General features: G+C 44.2%; 1 protein-coding gene across 1 annotated transcript in view; it reads right to left on the bottom strand.

Moving 5' to 3' along the window:
- Nucleotides 1–21414, bottom strand: part of PRKG2 (protein kinase cGMP-dependent 2) — a 138936-nt gene that overhangs the window by 69072 nt on the left and 48450 nt on the right. The window contains exons 6-7 of the mRNA XM_075352421.1: nucleotides 18060–18123; nucleotides 7650–7727 (exon numbers count right to left, since the gene is read on the bottom strand). Of these exons, the coding sequence (XP_075208536.1) occupies nucleotides 7650–7727; nucleotides 18060–18123 (142 nt within the window). The remainder of the gene's footprint in view (nucleotides 1–7649; nucleotides 7728–18059; nucleotides 18124–21414) is intronic.

Here is a 21414-nt window from a genome sequence, read left to right as displayed (position 1 = left end):
TATTTGCGCCCAGGCGTCAGCTGTCATTTAGGGCTGTGCCTTGGGTTATCCAGCTGGCTGCTTTCTCCTCCACGTCTAAGGCTATGTGCGCACAGTGCGTTTTTCGCGGCGTTTTTGCGCGTTTTTCGGGTGCGTTTTTGGCCTCAAAACTGCAGGACTTTGCTTCCCCAGCAAAGTCTATGAGTTTTCATTTTTGCTGTACGCACACATCTGTTTTTTTTACCTGCGTTTTTGAGTTAAAAAAAAAAAATGGACATGTCAGTTCTTTCCTGCGTTTTTCTGCGTTTTCCCCCCATGCAATGCACTGGAAAAACGCAGCAAAACGCAGAGATCAAAAACGCAGCAAAACGCAGCCAAAAACGCACCAAATCGCGGCAAAAACGCATGCGTTTTTTGATGCGTTTTTTCGACGCAGGTGCGTTTTTGTGCGTTTTTAGCGGACAAAAACGCACAAAAATGCAGCGTAAAAAAGACGCAGTGTGCGAACCTAGCCTTTGTGTGGAGAGGCAGCTAGTGCGCATGCGTGTGCCGATTTACCCCAGCCACAGCCTAACTACAGTGTTTCGCCTAGTGAGTATGCTCTGCCTGACTGTGCCATTGCTGAGGCTAAGTCTTCATTTCGGGATACAGCGAATGCTCCCACACTTAGTGCGAAAAGCCTCTTTGCACAGGTACTTGCACTCCGTGCCGGGTCTAGGTCCTGTGTTGTGCCTAGACACCATAAAGCTGATAGTCTTTTTTCAGACACTGTATTTCATGCTACTGAGCATGCTCAGGCACTTACTGCATCACAGACTATGTCCGGTAATGAACTCTTTGGCCCTGCCCCTAATGTGGGGGTCCCATATAGACCACAGGGCATCAGGTGTCCTGACGATGTGCCAAGGCCACTCCCAAATGGCTTGCAGAGGCCCGCCCCTATGACTTGTCAATGCATTATTGATGGTCAGACGATGACTGGTGAGGTGTTTGGGTCATGGCAGCCATGAGGTCATCATTGAAGTTGCGGTTCCAAATAGGACGCTAGTTATGCCACTCATGACGTGTCACTCTGCTTTTGTCTCCAGGAGGTGCATTGTTGTTCACCCTGGTTTGGGGCGGACCCAGGTTATAAAAGGGCCTGGAGCCAACAAGGAGGTGCGCAGTCTTCTATTATGCTCCGAAAGAGCACACCTCCATGTGTTGAATCCATTGCGGCTTTAGGCCAGAGGTAGGCAGGGATAGGGTGTCGATGCAGGCCACCACCACAGTTGGTAACGCAGAACGGTTAAGACCAGCTCCTGTCCTACCAGTCCTGCTTGTGCAGCCCAGTGGCATTAACAGGCCTGCTGCTGCTGATGCACCTGCTGTCCACAGGTGTGGCCCCTACGCACACGGTCAGCGTAATCAATGGCCCCTGTGTTGTTAACAGGGAGTTCCTGGGCTGGTTGGGCATGTGGACCCTGTGACGCTAACAGGGCTCCCAGTCTCCAGATCCGAATGGCGTCTAACTCGGTTCAGGCTACTATTAGTTTCATAGCCACACAGCTCTGTATCCTCCACCAAACCTTCCAGTTGCCAACCTCTCCTTTTCCATCTGGGAGCACGGTGGACACTGACTGCTGATGGGGATATATACCTTTCTCTTTCTTTTCTTAATAATTTTCGGTATATAGCGGTAACATAGTATATACCACCTTATCCAAATCTGCCAGTCCCACCGTAACAGATGGTGTTTCTTCATCAAATGTTACTGTTGCTTAACCACCAAATCCACGGACAAAAACTTTTTTCCCCTTTCCAACACACCTGTTCCCCTTTCCACCAGCATCTGTCCTTTTTAAACTCATTTTGGTATATGAACAAAAGTACAACTCTGCAGGGACACCATACTCAACGCCATCTCAGCACAGCAGCCAGCCCTCGGTCCCTCAGATGTGGACAAGTAAAAGACCATTTCCTCCTATCCATGACAAAGCGTTGAGATTCACTCTGTGCAGCACTGGTGTTTAGTGGAAAAGCAGATCTAAGATTGCGTACCACCTTCTGCAGATACTCCTGTATACGTGCGTCCATTTCTATGGCAGGAATTATTTTGCCAAATTTTGTCTTATACCGGGGATCTAACAGTGTGGCAACCCAGTAGTCAGGATTACTTTGAATTCGTACAATCCGAGGGTCATGTTGTAGGTAGTGCAGCAAGAAGGCGCTCATGTGTCTTGTGCATCCAGGAGGACCAAGTGATTGGTGTGTTGGTGGTGAGAGGTGAGAATCGTGCCTCCTTCCTCTGCCCTCTCCCCACAACCTCGCACAACCGAAATGTGAGCAAGCTCTCACTCATCTGCTGAGTCTTCCATGCCCATCGCCAGTTCGTCCTCCATTTCTTCATGGGCTCCTGCACCTTCCTCAACACTTTTTGCTGATACTATGCGCCCTTGTTAATCCCTCTCCCTCACCATGACTGCCGCCTAGGTGCCGCTGACCATCTGGACCTCGTAGATCTTATCCCTTCCGCATATGACTCCTCCTGTACTTCCTCCCCTTCCTCTTGTCCCAACACCTGACTCCGAATAATAATTACAGTGTGCTCCATCATGTAGATGACCAGAATTGTCACGCTGAGAATGGCATCGCCAGTGCTAAACATCTTCATCGACATTTGTAAACTGTGTAGAAGGGTGCATAGGTCCTTGATCTGACACCACTCCAGCAGCGTGATCTGCACCACCTCTGGATCAAGTTATCCCAGGCTATATGTCATAACGTATTGCAGCAGGGTTCGGCAGTGCTGCCACAAACGCTGCAACATGTGCAGATTCAAATTCCTGCGTGTCGGCACATCGCATTTCAGGCGTTTAACCACCAGACCTAAAGACTTCTGTAGCGACGAAAGTTGTTGATCTGCTGTGTGCGCACGATGGAAGTGAGCACATAGCGAGCGTGCCCGCTGCACAAGGCCATGTAGGCCGGGATGGTGTTTTAAAAATTGCTGGAGAATTAGGTTCAACACGTGAGCCATACAAGGCACGTGTGTCACATTGCACTGACGATGGCCCGCAGCCAGGTTTGCATCATTGTCGCACCCGGCCTTCCCTGGCTGCTGGTTGAGTGGAGACAACCATTGATGAAACTCGGTCTCCAGAGCTAACCGTCCACAACTTCTCAGCGGTGTGACTCACATTTCCCATACATTTCAAAGTAAACCTTTGACCGCCTGATGGCATTGAGCTCTGCTGCCAGCATAGTAAGGAGGTGTGTGGTATTCCTTGTGCGCAGTTACAAGGAAGGGTGGCCTGACCACACAGGGTTTGGGCCAAGGTGGAGGACCCACACGAGGTTGAAGAGGCAGAAGCAGTGTATTAACTTCTACATACAGAAAAAGGATTGACACAACTCGTGGGGACGGCAAGACTTGTACAGCAGACCCTTCTCCATCTCTCCCCACAGTAACCCATTTCCCAGTCAGCGACATGTAACGCCCCTGTCCATGCTTACTGGGCCAATTATCTGTGGTGAAATGCACCCTGTCACACAGAGTTTCTCAAGGAATCAGTGATGTTTAGTGCGACATGCTGGTGTAGCGCGTGCACGCCTTTGTTGGAGAAGGAGTGGCGCCTGGGCATCGGCTCTTGGGGCACTGCGATGGGCATAAGGTCTCGAAAATCCTCGGTTAAAAAGGTTGGAAAGGCAGCATTTTGGAAGCCAACAATTTGCAGATGCTGAAAGTCAACCTCCAAGCCATGTCATGCCCTTCTAAAAGCATGTAAAACACAGCGAGGGGACTCCAACCACAGTCTCCCTCGTTTCCACTAACTGGGTCACACACACCCCACTTGACTGGCATCAGTTGACCCCCCTTTTGAAAAAGAAAAAGATGCTTTGCATGAATCACTCTCAAAAATACGCGTGCCTTTCGCCTCCCCTGGATGACCCAGGGGAAGAAAAGTCCTCTGAGAGCCATGACTTGTTCATCTTGGTTCTTTTTTCAAAAGCGAGGGGACTCCAACCACAGTCTCCCTCGTTGCCACTAATTGGGCCACACACACCACACTTGACTGGCATCAGTTGACCCCCTTTTGAAAATGAAAAAGATGCTTTGCATGAAGCACTCTCAAAAATACGTGTGCCTTTCCCGTCCCCTGGCTGACCCAGGGGAAGAAAAGTCCTCTGAGAGCCATGACTTGTTCATCTTGGTTCTTTTAGAAACACAGCGAGGGGACTCCAACCACAGTCTCCCTCGTTGCCACTAATTGGGCCACACACAGCCCACTTGACTGGCATCGGTTGACCCCCCTTTTGAAAAAGAAAAAGATGCTTTGCATGAAGCACTCTCAAAAATACGCGTGCCTTTCCCGTCCCCTGGATGACCCAGGGGAAGAAAAGTCCTCTGAGAGCCATGACTTGTTCATCTTGGTTCTTTTAGAAACACAGCGAGGGGACTCCAACCACAGTCTCCCTCGTTGCCACTAGTTGGGCCACACACACCCCACTTGACTGGCATCAGTTGACCCCCCTTTTGAAAATGAAAAAGATGCTTTGCATGAAGCACTCTCAAAAATACACGTGCCTTTCCCGTCCCCTGGCTGACCAAGGGGAAGAAAAGTCCTCTGAGAGCCATGACTTATTCATCTTGGTTCTTTTAGAAACACAGCGAGGGGACTCCAACCACAGTCTCCCTCGTTGCCACTAATTGGGCCACACACCCCCCACTTGACTGGCATCACTTGATCCCCCTTTTCAAAATGAAACAGATGCTTTGCATGAAGCACTCTCTCAAAAATATGTGTGCCTTTCCCGTCCCCTGGCTGACCCAGGGGAAGAAAAGTCCTCTGAGAGCCATGACTTGTTCATCTTGGTTCTTTTAGAAACACAGCGAGGGGACTCCAACCACAGTCTCCCTCGTTGCCACTAATTGGGCCACACACACCCCACTTGACTGGCATCAGTTGACCCCCCTTTTGAAAAAGAAAAAGATGCTTTGCATGAAGCACTCTCAAAAATACGCGTGCCTTTCCCGTCCCCTGGCTGACCCAGGGGAAGAAAAGTCCTCTGAGAGCCATGACTTGTTCATCTTGGTTCTTTTAGAAACACAGCGAGGGGACTCCAACCACAGTCTCCCTCGTTGCCACTAATTGGGCCACACACACCCCACTTGACTGGCATCGGTTGACCCCCCTTTTGAAAAAGAAAAAGATGCTTTGCACGAAGCACTCTCAAAAATACGCGTGCCTTTCCCGTCCCCTGGCTGACCAAGGGGAAGAAAAGTCCTCTGAGAGCCATGACTTATTCATCTTGGTTCTTTTAGAAACACAGCGAGGGGACTCCAACCACAGTCTCCCTCGTTGCCACTAATTGGGCCACACCCCCCCCACTTGACTGGCATCACTTGATCCCCCTTTTCAAAATGAAACAGATGCTTTGCATGAAGCACTCTCTCAAAAATATGTGTGCCTTTCCCGTCCCCTGGCTGACCCAGGGGAAGAAAAGTCCTCTGAGAGCCATGTCCACGTTGTCAGTGGACAGACACGTGTGCTTATCTGCCAGCAGACCCCCAACAGCACTGAAGACAGGTTCCGAGAGAACGCTGGCTGCAGGACACGACAAGATCCCCAAGGCATACGTGGCAAGCTCAGGCAATTTATCCAGATTGGAAGCCTAAAATGAGCAGGGCTCAAGTTGCACAGTAATGGCATCGATGTTTCCTTGCATATACTCATATATCTGTGTCTCCTCCTCTTTTTCCTTGTCCAGCTCTTTTGTTTTCGCATGAGTATATGTCCTTGTCACTTTCCCATGTGTTTGTGTTGTGTTGTGAGTTGTTTATCACCTTTTGGACACCTTTGAGGGTGTTTTCTAGGTGTTTTTATGTGTTTGTGATTGCCTGCCATTGTTTCTTATGCAGTTCGAGTTCGGTTCGTCGAACGTTCGACGAACCGAACTCGAACGGGAGCTCCATTCGGCGAACCGACCTCGAGCCGAACCGCGACCGGTTCGCTCATCTCTACGGTAGAGTTGAGCGAGTACCTAACTATTCGTAACTCGCTATCCTCATAATGAGTATTGTCTAATACTCGCGTATACATTCCAAACACCATGTTGAATGCAAGTCAATAGGGAATACTCGCAAAGTAGCTAGTAACCCAAATTCCGCACTATTTGCTACTCGCACGAATAGTGCGGCATTCTGGTTACTCTTTACTAGAATGCCAGAAGCCAGCACTAAAGGCAATTAAAAAAACGTGTGGCATTTGCCAAGTCCCACAGCCTGCTAAACAGATGGACGCTGGAAAAGTGGAAGAAGGTGGATTTTTCTGATGAATCTTCAGTTGAATTACATCACAGCCACCACAAATACTGTAGGAGACCTACTGGAGCCCATATGGATCCAAAATACACCCAGAAAACAGTTAAGTTTGGTGGTGGAAAGATCATGGTCTGGGTTAGATTCATTATGGGGGTGTGCAAAACATTTGCAAGGTGGAAGGCAATATCAATAGCCTAAAATATCAAGAAGTATTAGCTACCTCTTACATTCCTAATCTTAAAAGGGGTTAAATTCTGCAGCAGGATGGTGCTCTATCTCAAACATCCATCTCTATAACAAAGATCCTCCTGCCAAAGAAGATCAAGGTTCTCAAGGACTGGCCAGCCGCGTCACCAGACATGAACATCATTCCGCATGTTTGGGGTAGGATGAAAGAGGAAGCTTGGAAGACAAAACCAAAGAATATAGATGAACTCTGGGAGGCATGTAAGACTGCATTCTGCATTCAGTCCTTCAAGCTCATGGAAGTCACACAAAATATTAAATATGGCTCTAATAGCACCACAACTTCATTCACCAATGTTATGCAACATATACTTGTATTAGATGTTAATTATTTGTTTGAATTTCACATTACTTTTTGTAGGCGACAAAACGTTTGTCTTGCCAAAATCTGACCTTTCTGTGTTCATTAAATGATCATTATTTCAGCTTTGCAGCAACTTTATTTTCATAACCTAAACCAAATTTGGGAGGGTTTCAGCTTTCAAAAGAATAATTTATAAAACCAATGGATGAATTTAAAGTCAGGTTATAAGCTTTTATTTACATAACATGGATAAGCGACAGAACTTCTGTTAGGGAGTGTAGATAATGTGATCTGTGATCTTTAAAGGGTATTCCCATCTGGAAAGATTCTACCCAATATGTAGTAGGTGTAATAATAAGAATATTAGCAAATACCTCCAACTAGAAATGTAGTATTGTTCTCCTGGTATAGCTTTATCTCTTACCTCATGTACAGGGCATTGCAGGTAGATATACATGATTATGACCACGAGCACTGTCACTATATGAGTGATCATAACCATGGATACCTAAGCTGCAATTCCCTGCACATGAGGTAAGAGACATGGCTATATCAGGAGAACTATACTACATTTCTAATTGGAAGTATTTCCTAATATTATTATTATTATTATTTTTATTATTATACCTGCTACATATTGGGATAGGATCTTCGAAATGGCAATACACCTTTAAAGCAACATTCCAATCAACCCTCTATGTTTTAAAATAAATGAGAACATATACTCAACACTAGGGGGCCATCAAATATATATAACTGCCTATGGTAAATGTGAAAATGACCTTACAGCTATTTGTTATGGTTGGCTGTTCTTACCTTTCCTTTAGCAATGATAAAGAATGTACTTCCTTCCTCTCCTTCACGAATAATATATTCTCCTTTTTCATACCGTTCCTGTTAAGAAATAGTAATTGATTCTGTCATTATTTTTAACATTTTAAAGTGAAATATTACAGTAATGTTTAATACAATTTAATGGATGACAAGTAAAGAGAAGTAGGTTATTACAGAAATACATTCTTATGCTGTTTATGTACTGGTATCAAGCCACGTCACGTTTCATTCACCATCATACACATAGCTGTTATTAAAGATTATTCAAAATTATACTGATTTTGTTTGTATAATTCCTGAAATCCGCTCACTTTCTTAAAGGGATATTCCTATTTTGTAATGTGATGTTGATGGCATTTTGTGAGACTATGCCAAGTAGTGCTTTAAATGATGGGGCTCCAGCAATCCTGAGAATGATTGGACCACCGAGTTTCCATACAGCTGCCCGGATGTGTATTGATCTGACCAGTTCTCTCCAAACTCCAAAGCAGGTGGCAGTTTACGAAAACAAATAGTAATTAAGGTGCAGTGCTTAAAGGGAATCTGTCACCAGGTTTTTACAATTAATCTGAGAACAGTATAGAGAAACCCTGATTCCAGCGATGTGTCACTTACTGGGCTACTTGCTGTAATATTGATAAAATCAATGTTTTACCAGCAGGAGATTATCTCTAGAGGACTAGTAAACCTGCTGCCATAGTTCTCCATATTCATGAGCTCTCTATAAACTCACCCCATCACTGATTGGCAGCTTGCTGCCTATGGACAGTGTACACAGAATGCTGCCAATCAGTGGTGTGGGTAGGTTACACAAAGCTCAGAATTCAGAGAAGTTGTGGATCTGCTGTAGATAAAAAATTTTTAATCAAAGTTGCAGCAAGCAGCTCAGTAAGTGTGGCGCCCTGGACAAGCCAGGGGCCACAGAGAACAACACCTACACACCCCACACTCCCGGTCAGGCACACCGAAGTCAGACAAAAACCCTTGTTGCCTTCCTCCAGGGGCTGATGTTCACACCAGGGGGGTGGGCCAGGTGGTTGGCCCCGCCCACCGAGGAGTTCACAGTCCTGGAGGCGGGAAAAGCAGGCAGATGAGTTGAGGAGTAGAAAGAGTTCAGTGAGGGAAGTAAAAGTGAGAGGAAGGAAAGTGGTAGTAGAGCAGACTGAAGTTGGTCCGGGTGTGTGGCCCGGATGGATCAGCAAGGTTGGCAGATGGTGGTGACCGTCTGCAGGAGTGGCCTATTGGAGCTAGCCGTAAGGACCGTGGACGGGCGGTGGCCCGGCGGTACCGGACCGGTACGCAAAGAGAAGCCAGCACCATCCGGCAGGGGCTTACGGACCCCGGCAAGGCTAGGAGTCGCCGTGAATTTGCCAAATCCGTTAGCGAAGGGAACCTCCTGGGTTTCCCAGCAGCCAAGTCCCGTCAGAAGGCAACCGTCCAACCGAGAGAGGGAAACACAGTCACCGCCAAGGCTAAAGTTCCCAAGGCCAGAGCCTGCGGGCAAAAGGGGCTCCTTCGGCAACCATCCAGGCTGGGGAGTGGGTTACCGGTGGGAACCCATTGGGACCGTTTACAGTACACAGGTGCAGGGAAAGGCAGTCACCATCAACCTGCCGGGAGAAACAACACCGCAGCCGTCTGTGGGACCCGTCCATCCAGCCGTATGTTTTACCGAGAACTGTGTCCTCATCATTGGCTGAGTGAGTACCACCGTGCCGTGCGGCACAGCGCTGCCCCCGCGACCCTGCACCTCACCAGGCCCCGTAACCCGCCTGCCATCCATCCCTACCCCATCACCGGGCCCCGGGACAACCAACCCCCTACCCATGGAGGGGAGAACTAACATCTAGGCTGCTCCCTGTCATCGCTCCCGGGATCCCCGTCCAGAGCAGCGGTGGTGTCACCAATATCACCACAACCGTGGGTGGCGTCACGGACAATAACCAAATCCCCACCATCCAATCCCCACCCTTTTCACTCACGGGCGAGGAGCGCTGCTCGAGTCCCCGGGATCCGGGCCACAGCTCGAGCCACCACCGAGCAGCAGCAGCCGCAGCAGCCGCGGCCGGACCCGAGCAGTGGGAGAGCGCAGCGTCCCCTCCTCTGCCCGCGACATAAGCGATTGCTGGAATCAGGGTTTCTTTTCCTACATATACTGAGTAGAAAAAACCTGATGATAAATTCTCTTAACTACCGCTGTGGCCTTTTTTTAGTATTGGTGTGTATCCCAGAATTCTGGCACTCACTGTTTTTATAGTGATGACTAGAGATGGGCAGATTGATTCTCAGGACTCCGGTTCATCGGTCAGGTTAGAAGCCTCTGGCAACTGGATGGGAGCTTTGTGAATCTTTTATCTTCTAGGTTCCCTGACTCGGATTTTTATTAGCCTAGCTTGCGGGATGTCATCTATGCATTATGCTGCAATGATGATATCGCGCTAGTCTGGCCTATCAAAATCCGCATCGAGGACCATGGAAGATTTGAGATTCGCAGAGCTCCCATCCAGAAGCCTCAGGCTACTGACATGGCCAATTGACATATTCTAGCTCCAGCATTACTGTCTGTGTAACTCCAAGAGATGTTCCACAATTACCTCAGTATGTCTATAAAAGTCAACATTTCTAAGGCACCAGATATCTTCTAAGGCCACGTTCACACGATCAGTGTTTGGTCAGTATGTTACATCAGTATTTGTAGCCAAAACCAGGAGTGGGTATAAAATACAGAAGTGGTGACGTGTTTCTATTATACTTTCCTCTCAGTTCCACTCCTGGTTTTGGCTACAAATTCTGAGGTAAAAAACTGATTATGTGAATGTCTCCTAAAACAAATTATGTGTTTGATGTAAAGAAAGGCTACTGAACATTTTAAAAAAATATGTGTTGCTTTGCAAATTAAGACTTCTATTCCGAAGCAATATTTCATAACTTAAAGGGGTTATTCAGCTCATTTTGCTTTTTTTTTTGTCATTTTACTACTGGGCTACATTGGGGCAGTTAAGTAGATAGCGACTACCTACCTGCCCTGCTGTTAGCCCCTCTACCCCGACTCAGAGCGGTCATGTTACCGCTACTACCATGATTTTGCTGCTTCCTGTGACATCACGTCAACAGAGGCAGGACGTTGTTGACGGGCAACACAAACGACTTTATGTTGCCGCCCTGCTGGTCGGATGCCTTGTGTGGAGTCCCTGCCACATGTCCCATAGTGCAGTGGTCTCAAATATGCTACCAGTTTGCTCCTTGCGACCCCTGATGCTGTTTGCGGTGCACAGGCCCGTGGCCCCCTTGCTGATCACTGCCTGTGCTGGGGGCCGCTGACAGCTTTACATCAGATGACAGATTTACGGGTGCTATGCAGGGTCGAGCTTTGTGTACAGCTACTGCAATGATCAGTGCCAGACAATGAGAGGCAGCAGCGGATCACTGGAGAAGCTGCATAGACAGCTTGTCCCTGCGCAACACCCGTAAATCTGTCCTCTGATATAAAGCACTGTGAGCAGCGGCCTCTGACGCTGCTTGCGATGTACAGGCCAGAGGCCCCCTTGCTGATCGCTGCCTGTGCTGGGGCCGTGCAGTCAGCGCTTTATATCAGAGGTCAGATTCCCTGGTGCTGCCTAGACGCGAGCTTTGTATACAGCTACTACAATGATTAGCCACCGGCCAATCAAAAGCAGCAGCAGATTACTGGAGAAGCTGTATAGAGAGATTGTCCCTGTGCAGCGCCTGGAAATCTGTCCTCTGATATAAAGCACTATCAGTGGTGGCCCCTGCACTGACAGCATTCATAAAGGGGGCTGCGGCCGCAAGAAGCAGACAGGACACTGAGGGAACGAGGACAGGTGAGAATTTGTGTTTGTTTTTGTTTTTTTCCTGTGTAATGAATGGCACAAGAGGGGACAATTCTACAGGAGAGAGAATTGCTACAAGAAGAGGAGCCCAAGGGGACATTATTATAGGATGAGCAGAAGGATGGAGCACAATACTATAGGATGGGCGCATTTATTACAAGATGGGCATTATTATAGGATTAATGAATGACAAAGGAATTCAGGTCACCCTCTCCAAGTCTCCAGGCCCTCTCTCTGCAGCACGGACAATCGGCCGGGCAGCTGTAAGCATGTGAGATGAGATCCAGCGCAGGAAAGAAGGCACTTAGTCATGTGACTAAGACCGTGTAATACGGTCGAAACGCGTCGCTAGTCATTTTTCCCCTGCTCAGGGGCTGTCTGTACCTACCTTCATACGTGTGCACATGGAATAAACCATATGGAAATTTATATTGAAGAGTGCCTTCTTTCCTGCGCTGGATCTCATCTCACATTATTATAGGATGGGGGCATTACCATAGGAAGGGCACATTATTACATTATATGTGACCATATTGTCCTCTGCTGGTTATGGGCAGAATACTTGCAGCCAATGAGTGTGCAGAAGGTGGGGCTTGACAGTGAGGCTGGGTGGTGCTAGCTCTAACTGTGAGGTTTGGCAACCAAGGAAAGGAAAAAGTTAAGTTTGGTTGAGCTGCATGTAAATAAAGTGTCTGCAGAGAATAAAGTGATAATTCAAGAGGACCAAAAGTTAGAAACAAAAAATAATGTAGGGGTGATTTATATGACAATACAGCACAGATTAGCTTAACAAAAATTTGGAGTTTATGTCGGACAACTCCTTTAACAAGACGAGAATAACCTTTTAAGATGGAAAGCTGAAGTTAGAATTCTTCTAATTTACTTGAACCAGGGAGAGCAAGATGAGAAAAGCCAATAAACAAAATGTAGTTAAAAGACAATTTAAGATTCATAAATATTTAACAAGTTACATTTTTCTTTTCACAATTAAACTAAATGATATTATGGAATATCTCCACCAAAAGCAAAACATTGGGAGAATGACAGATCAGGCATGTGGGGATTTCAATGTGCTCAATCGTTTGTTTCCGCATCATCTGACAATGGCTTATTCTCTGTCCCACATTGAAAACATGTGAACAGTCAAGAGGGAGAGCTGTTGGCCACAAACTATCTAAAGTCTATAGACAGCTTTAAATGATGCCTTCATTAACAATGATTATCTTCGGCCTGCCTATATACACTAATAAAAGGAGTTTTAATAGCTCCTTATCCCACTTAGAGCCTTTAACTCTTGGATTGTGTAAGCAAAAGGTGATTTGGAGCTCTATAACAAAAAACATCGAGCTCTAACTCCTTATACTGTACTATTAAAAGGATAGATTTGCTTATTAACTTTACAGTTCTTCAGTACACTTATGAGAAAAACGAAGTACTTCCTCTTTAAATGTGATAATTTTACATATCTGGACATAATAAACTGTCATACTTTTTTAAACAAAGGTAGTGTCATGGTCATGTCTCATTCCTATCTGGGACTCTATATTTAAATGTTTTGTTTCTCATGCTGCTTAAACAGTTAATGTCAGTTTTGCTGCTATCAGCTTCCCAGCATTGCTTGTCAGCTGCAGCTGCTTTGCAGCCACACCCCTTTGTGGTTAAGTAGTAGGGTTTTTCAGCATTCCTTGCTCATAATACAAAACCACTTGTACTGTGGCTGCCTTGGTGGAAGGAACTGCTGTGGATTCGTTCTAAAGTCGTATCTTCTCTATTTTGGTTGTTATTCCCCTGTTTGTCTCACCTACGCTCATGTTTTATTAGTGCAGCAGTGGGACTAGTGAACCTTACCTTCTTTGTCACTAGACAGGACTATTGTAGGGTCTTTTCAGGGCTTCAGGTTCCTGCGCGATGACAGGTGTAGAACCTGTATATGGTCTGGCTAGGAGTGCAGAGTACAGTGGCAGGTAAGTGCAGGAGGTGTCCCATCTACCCTCTCACTAGTGCCAAGGCCCACCATTGTTATTATATTCCTGTTGTCCCCTTCATTTGTGGTGTTGTTGTGGTGTGTTTTTGTTGTGTGTCAGACATCTGCTGGTCTGAATGCACGTGCCACATTTAAAAGCGTGATGGGTAGGTCAAAATGCAGAATCAGCGTGTAATTAATTAATTATACCCTACTGGTTCCATAGAAAGTAAGCGGGTAAGTGGTCTGTAGTTATATGCTCCCATCTGGTCCTCTCCATTCTGTACCATTCTGTCACTGCGAGTATGTTCATTGCAATTTATATCTGCATTCTGTTTGTAACCTCTTTTCACATGTACAGCCCCATGAAATCCATGGTGCTCTAAATAGTAGTAGCAATAATAATAATTAGTAGCAGCCGGGCACTGCTAATTAAATGGCCTTTATTGATTGCTCATCCATAATTGTCAACACCTCTGCAGAAACTGAAATTTTGGCAGTATGGTGGTCGGAATCATTCAGTAGTGTATTAACGCAGTGTCAAGGAGGAAAAACATCAGTAATAATCTTAGAGAAGCAATTGTTACTATTTTCAAACAATTTGAGAGCTATCATTCTACAGAGAGAAAGATTATTCACAAGTAGAAAATATTCAAAACAATTGATAATCTTGATAGTCGTGGACATCACAGTAAATTCATCCCAAGGTCAGAATATGAAGTGCTCAGAAAAAATGCTAAAAGCCCAAGAGCTACAGCTCAGACTCTAAAGAACTCAGCATGTTAAATCTTTAAGTTCATAACAGTATAGCTAGAAGAAGACTGATCAATTATGACTTTTTTGGAAAGGTTACCAGGAGAAAATCTTTTTATAAAAAAAAAAAATGCCGGCAAGCTAAAGTTTTCCAAGTTGCATCTAAACAATCCAAAAGTCTTCTAAAACACTGTCCTTATGGCAGATGAGATCTAAGTGGAGATGTTTGACCATAAAGCACTTTGTCACTGTTGGTGAAAATATATCAATGCAAGTTCCTCATATCAACTGTTGAGCACGGTGATGAAGGGGTGATGATTTGGGCATGTTTTGAAGCCACTGGACCCCAGAATGTTGCATTCATTGAGTCAATGATGTACTCCTCTATCTACCAATGTATTCTAGAATCAAATGTGAGGCCATCAATCCAAAAGCTAAAAGCTTAGCTGAAACATGAGCCCTATCACACCTGCAAATCTACATCAGATTGGCTGAAAATCAAAAATCAAGGTGTTGCAATGGCCCAATCAAAATCCAGACCCTAACCCAATTGAGAGATGTACATAAACAAATGCACACAAACCTTAATGAACGCAAATCATTTTGTAAAAAGAAAGAGTAAGACAAAATTCTTCCAGAACGTTTTGAGGAACTGATAAAGTCATACAGGAAATGATTAAATCAAGTTATTGCTGGTAAAGGAGGTTTAAAAAGCCATTGATTCATGGGGTGTACTTAATTTTACACACAGTTTCTGCATTTTGGCCAAGTTTTTGTAAAAAAAAAAAAAAGAAACCAATAATAGTACGGTGTAATTTATCTTGTTTTGTTGTTCATCTGAGGTTATTTTTACCTAATTTTAAGATTAGTTATTTTATTTTGATCAAAACCTTCATTTTTATGACTGTAAATAATAAATGCTCACATTCTTTTTTTGTAAATTTTAATATAACCATAAAATATGGAAAGGAGGAAAATAGGGGAGTAAACCCTCAGGATTCACTTATTTGAGGGGTAAATTACTTTTTTTCCTTCTTTTAAAGCACCACTCCAGCATTTTTGGGGTGTTTTTCAGCACTGGAGTGGCACTTTAAATGTAAGGCTCCTACCCACTGTCTAGTACTTACCCTCCAGAGTTTTCATGGTTTTTTTTACGCCACTCTGGTTCTGCAGCACCATCTTGTGACTGTGACCTCTGACTGTTTGGAAGTCGTGTCAGTGGTTACATGTGTTATGTCACAAGCTCTCAATACAACTCTATGAGAGCAAGAATAAGGCTCTCATAGAGTTGTGACCTCCAACGAACTCCATGAAACACTTGAGGAGCCAGTAGATCACAAATCACCGGAGCCTGACAGTGGTGGTGATAAAAGATTAAGATGGCGGTAGCTGAGTATAAAACAGGGATCAGATGACTTAGATTTAACGCACCACTCCAGCCGTGCAATAAAAAAAAAACACTGGAGTGGTGCTTCAAGTAGAATTCAGACCATGATGTCCGACGTGATGTACAACATACAAGTATGGACTACCAGATGTTACATTTTGTCAAACCTATGTTAGGTTTCACCCCAAATTCCATAAAATAAATATTATGCTGGTAAAATTGTCAAACATTGTTTTTAATAATAAACGTCCGAACAGTACTAGGGCCACCCACCTAACGTGCCATTTTATTACTGATGTCTTATATGGCAGTTGGGCCAGTGGGTCACCTCAAACACCAATATCTCATCATATGAATGGAAATAAATGTATGTGTATGGCATAAATCTACATAAATAAATTAATTGAAAGGAATAAAAAAATAATAATAAACCAAACAATCTTGAAACATCTGATTCTAAATATTAAAGGTGAAGAGGTAGCAGGCGAAGTGCACTCCCATTAATCCTCATACCTCCACATTTAATATCTGAGATCAGAATGGAATTCTCTTGTGGTTATTACGTCTGCTCTCCAAATACTCTATTAGAAACACATTTTAGTCTTTTAAAGAAAAATGACTGTGCTCTTCGGTGAAATTACGCTGAATTATTAATTTGTAACATCTGTGTCAGTGTTACGTTACATGGCCAACCCTCTGGAGGGAGCAGATCCAAGAAGACCTGTTCAGAATGATTTCATCATCAAAACCCTGGGAAATGGGAGAGCAAACACTGTATCATCATGGCATGGAATTAATAAATGACACCAGGGAATTTCTATGAAATACTCATTGATACATTGGCGGTGTAATTTACACTTAAGTGCAAAGTGCTCTTTGACTGCATTTCAATAGAAGGTTGCTTTTCTTCTAGTTAAATTATATGATGAACATAGGACTGACATAAAGTCAACACCTCGAAATAGTTTCTTTCTGTTAAATCTTTCAGAAATGGAGTGTGTGATTCCTCCGCATGTATTTGAAGTGGCCACCTTCCATATTATGTTTCTGCCCAAGAAAATAAACTAACTGGGGACTTTTTTCGGTTTGTTTCGTGCACACACAGAACTCTTTTAATGAGCTCTCTTGTGCCTTGATAGAACAGTTATGCGTCTTTCACGCTATCTTCCATTTTAGAGAACATAATTTCGGGTAGACCCTTGTCTTCAGATTTGACATTTCAAAAATGTTGAAAAAAGTTTAAAAATGAAAGGATTTTCTCAATTTATTTTTGAACGACTACAAAACTTATTACAAGTGTTGTCCAAATTATCGAAAAAAAATTGGGACAAACAAATTGGAGCAGTGCTTTGCAATTTTCACAACATTAAAGCTTTACAAGTTATATTTAATTAAAACTCTAATGTTGTGAAAATTGTGAAGCACTGTTTGTCCCAATTTTTTTCGATAATTTGGACAACACTTGTAATACGTTTTGTATGAGTCACAGTCGTTCAAAAATAAATTGAGAAAATCCTTTTTTTTGTATAATACTTGGTTATTAAATATTTATATAATAGGATTTTATTTTAATTTAAAGCTTTACAAGTTATATTTAATTAAAACTCTAATGTTGTGAAAATTGTGAAGCACTGCTCCAATTTGTTTGTCCCAATTTTTTTCGATAATTTGGACAACACTTGTAATACGTTTTGTATGAGTCACAGTCGTTCAAAAATAAAGTGAGAAAATCTTTTTTTTTTGCATAATACTTGGTTATTCAATATTTATATAATAAGATTTTATCTTAATTTAAAGCTTTACAAGTTATATTTAATTAAACCTATAATGTGCAAGTTGTGAAGCACTGCTCCAATTTGTTTGTCTTATTTTTTTTCGATAATTTGGACAACACTTGTAATACATTTTGTATGAGTCCCAGTCGTTCAAAAATAAATTGAAAAAATCCTTTTTTTTGTATAATACTTGGTTATTAAATATTTATATAATAGGATTTTATCTTAATTTAAAGCTTTACAAGTTATATTTAATTAAACCTATAATGTGCAAGTTGTGAAGCACTGCTCCAATTTGTTTGTCTTATTTTTTTTCGATAATTTGGACAACAGTCCCAGTCGTTCAAAAATAAATTGAAAAAATCCTTTTTTTTGTATAATACTTGGTTATTAAATATTTATATAATAGGATTTTATTTTAATTTAAAGCTTTATAAGTTATAGTTAAATAAAACTATAAATTAAGATAAAATCCTATTATATAAATATGTAATAACCAAATATTAAACAATAATGTCATCTTTAATATGTTCGAGCCTTCCACAAGACATATATACTTAAATACATGTAGACAGTAGCACAAAGCCCCTATTACTTTTTTATATTATTGGCAAATATACCACATTTTAAAAATAAACTTCTGGCAGTTTAATGTAGACTTACCAGTTCCAAACAGTCTGCGATCTTCATCAACTTGTCTTCTGGAAGCTTCTTCAGCAGAAATACACTTTGGAAACAGAGACATTTATTTAAGCATAATTGCATGTACCAAAATTGTGAACAATGCAATGAAATAATACTGATTATGCACATTTCCCTCAACAAGATTCTCATTTTCTATACATATATAGCACAAATAATTTCCACAGTAGTTAAAGGGAATCTGTCAGCAGATTTTTGCTACCTCATCTGAGAGCAGCATAATGTAGGCAAGAAGAGCCTAATTCCAATAATGCATCACTTAGTTTACTGGGTATAGCAGTTGTGATACAATCACAGTTTTTAGATTTAGCAATGCAGGAAGCTGCCCTCCTCATCCACACCAGACTCTCTATGTACAATGTCTATAGATAGTGAGCTGCTTATTACAGGAGGAGGCCTGGTTGGATTAATGCGGGCGTCACACGAAGCGATCTATCGTGCGATCGCATGTGCGATCATACCCGCCCCCGTCGTTTGTGCGTCACGGGCAAATCGCTGCCCGTGTCGCACAAAGTCATTTAACCCCTATCACACGTACTTACGTGCTGAGCGACCTCGCTGTGGGCGGCGAACATCCACTTCCTGAAGGGGGTGGGACGTTCGGCGTCACAGCGACGTCACACAGCGGACGGCCAATAGAAGCGGAGGGGCGGAGATGAGCGGGACGTAAACATCCCGTCCACCTCCTTCCTTCCACATAGCCGGCGGGAGCCGCGGGACGCAGGTAAGCGGTATTCATCGTTCCCGGGGTGTTACACAGTGCGATGTGTGCTACCCCGGGTACAATGAACAACCGGCGCAAAGTAAAATAAACAACGAGTACACGATACACGATTTGTCACCGATTTACGATCGCTCATAGGTGTCACACGGGACGACGTCGCCAACGAAGCCGGATGTGCGTCACGAAAACCGTGACCCCGACGACCTATCGCACAATAGATTGCCTCGTGTGATGCCCGCATTAGTCTCAAAATGGTGTAGCTGATGTAGTCTAAGCAATGTTAATCTCCTGGTGCTAAAACAATCATTGCACGTAAACAACAGCACTGTATCTTGATAAGAGAAACATTGAAATCTGTGTTTTAAACCCTTCAGCATGCTGTATTCAAATTACATAGCAAAAACCTGCTGACAGATTCCTTTCAACAGACATCATCATCATTGTTCCCATTGGGGCTCACAATCTAAATTCCATATCAGTATGTTTTTGAAATCTGGGTAGAAATCAGAGGAAACCCACAGAAACACAAGGGCAAAATGCAAACTCTTGCAGATGTTGTCCTAGGTGGGATTTGAACCCAGAACCTCAGCGCTGCAAAGGAACAGTGCTAACCGCTGAGCCTCACATGAATATTTGTATGCTCACATAGTTGAATTACAATTTCATTTGATAGGAAACTGCATTTTGGCTGCCAAAATGTCCATGGAGCCTCAACTGAAGCTTGTTTTGTTGCATTTATGTACGAATCTGACAGACAAATACTTGTTATATTTGCAAGGAGGTTTTTGCAAGCATTGCCAACTGTCATGGTAGCATCAAGATCTGTGGAAACTCCAGATTCTTGCACTATGCTTTCTAACGGCTCTGATTTACTCAGGCTTGCTGGTGGTTGTGCGTAATATAGTTGTGAGCTGTTTTGGAGTTAACACTTTTTGTATTTGTGTTGCTGACTTGCTTCAGTTTGCGTTTCACTTTAGATTTTTAATGTTAATTCCTTAGAGTGCGCAGTGTGACAGAGCTTCTGTTATTCCTGTCTGCCTAAATCTGTGATTTCCCTTAAGGCTGCTTTACACCAGACAATCTATCGTGCGATAGATCGTCGGGGTCACGGATTTTGTGACGCACATCCGGCATCGCTGGCGATGCCGGCCTGTGTGACACCTCCTAGCGACGCAGTATCGCTCACAAATCGTGAGTCGGGTACTGCTCGCTAGGTTCCATAATATCGTTTAATTTAGTTGACCATCGTTTCCGTGGAAGCACACGCCGCTCCGTGTGACACCCCGGGAACGATGAGCAGCTCACCTGCCTCCCGCGGCCGCCGCCGGCTCTATGTGGAAGGAAGGAGGTGGGCGGGATGTTTACGTCCCGCTCATCTCCGCCCCTCCGCTTCTATTGGCCGGCGGCCGTGTGACGTCGCTGTGACGCCGAACATCCCTCCCACTCCAGGAAGTGGACGTTCGCCGCCCACAGCGAGGTCGCACGAGAGGTAAGTATGTGTGACGGGGGTTACTAACTTTGTGCGACACGGGCAGCGATTTGCCCGTGACGCAAAAAGGACGGGGGCGGGTACGATCGATTGTGAAATCGCACAATCGGTCGTACCGTGTAAAGCAGGCTTTACACTTCTGCCCCTTCCTTGGGGGGGGTGAAAGAAAACAGATTTGCTTTACTTAGGAGTATAGCAGGCACGAGACTCCAGCATCTCCACCGTCAGGGGTAATCCTGAGAACAGGGTTAGCCTAGCATCCCCTAGCATGAGGAAAAGTATAGGAGCCTCTTGTCCATTGCTGTCCTACAGTCATATCACAACAGCTCCTTAAGGAGGTGTACCACTTAGAAGCATTGTTTTGTCTACATTTGTGTATTGGCTGTAAAGGTACCGTCACACTAAGTGATGCTCCAGCGATCCCACCAGCGATCTGACCTGGCAGGGTTCGCTGGAGCATCGCTACATGGTTGCTGGTGAGCTGTCTAACAGGCAGATCTCCACAGCGATCAGAGATCAGCCACCAGCGACCCGTGTAACGACGCTGTGCTTTGTAACCATGGAGCAGGGAGCCGGCTTCTAAAAGTTGTGGACGCTGGTAACCAAGGTAAATATCGGGTAACCAAGCAGAGTGCTTTGCTTGGTTACCCAATATTTACCTTGGTTACCAGCGTCCGCAGAAGCCGGCTCCCTGCTCCCTGCACATTCAGATCGTTGTTCTCTCGCTGTCACACACAGCGATGTGTGCTTCACAGCGGGAGAGCAACAACCAAAAAATGGACCAGGACATTCAGCAACGACCGGCGACCTCACAGTAGGGGCCAGGTCGTTGCTGGATGTCATACACAGTGACATTGCTAGCAAGATTGTTGTTGCGTCACAAAAAACGTGACTCAGCAGCGATGTTGCTAGCAATGTCACTTAGTGAGACGTGGCCTTAAGGTTCTAGTTACACATACCTACCAACGACAAGATACGACCACCAAGCAGTAAACTTTTACCAATTGGCATTTGTTTGAATACAGCTTTACACAGGCAAAACAAAACAAACAATGCACAGTAAGCGATCAGTGCACATGAGCTGCCATGGTTTTCAGCAGTGT

The sequence above is a fragment of the Anomaloglossus baeobatrachus genome, chromosome 1, assembly GCF_048569485.1.
Source record: "Anomaloglossus baeobatrachus isolate aAnoBae1 chromosome 1, aAnoBae1.hap1, whole genome shotgun sequence".
Lineage (NCBI taxonomy): Eukaryota > Metazoa > Chordata > Amphibia > Anura > Aromobatidae > Anomaloglossus > Anomaloglossus baeobatrachus.
Note: the sequence above shows the minus strand (reverse complement) of the source record. Positions and strands in the feature narration are given on the sequence as shown.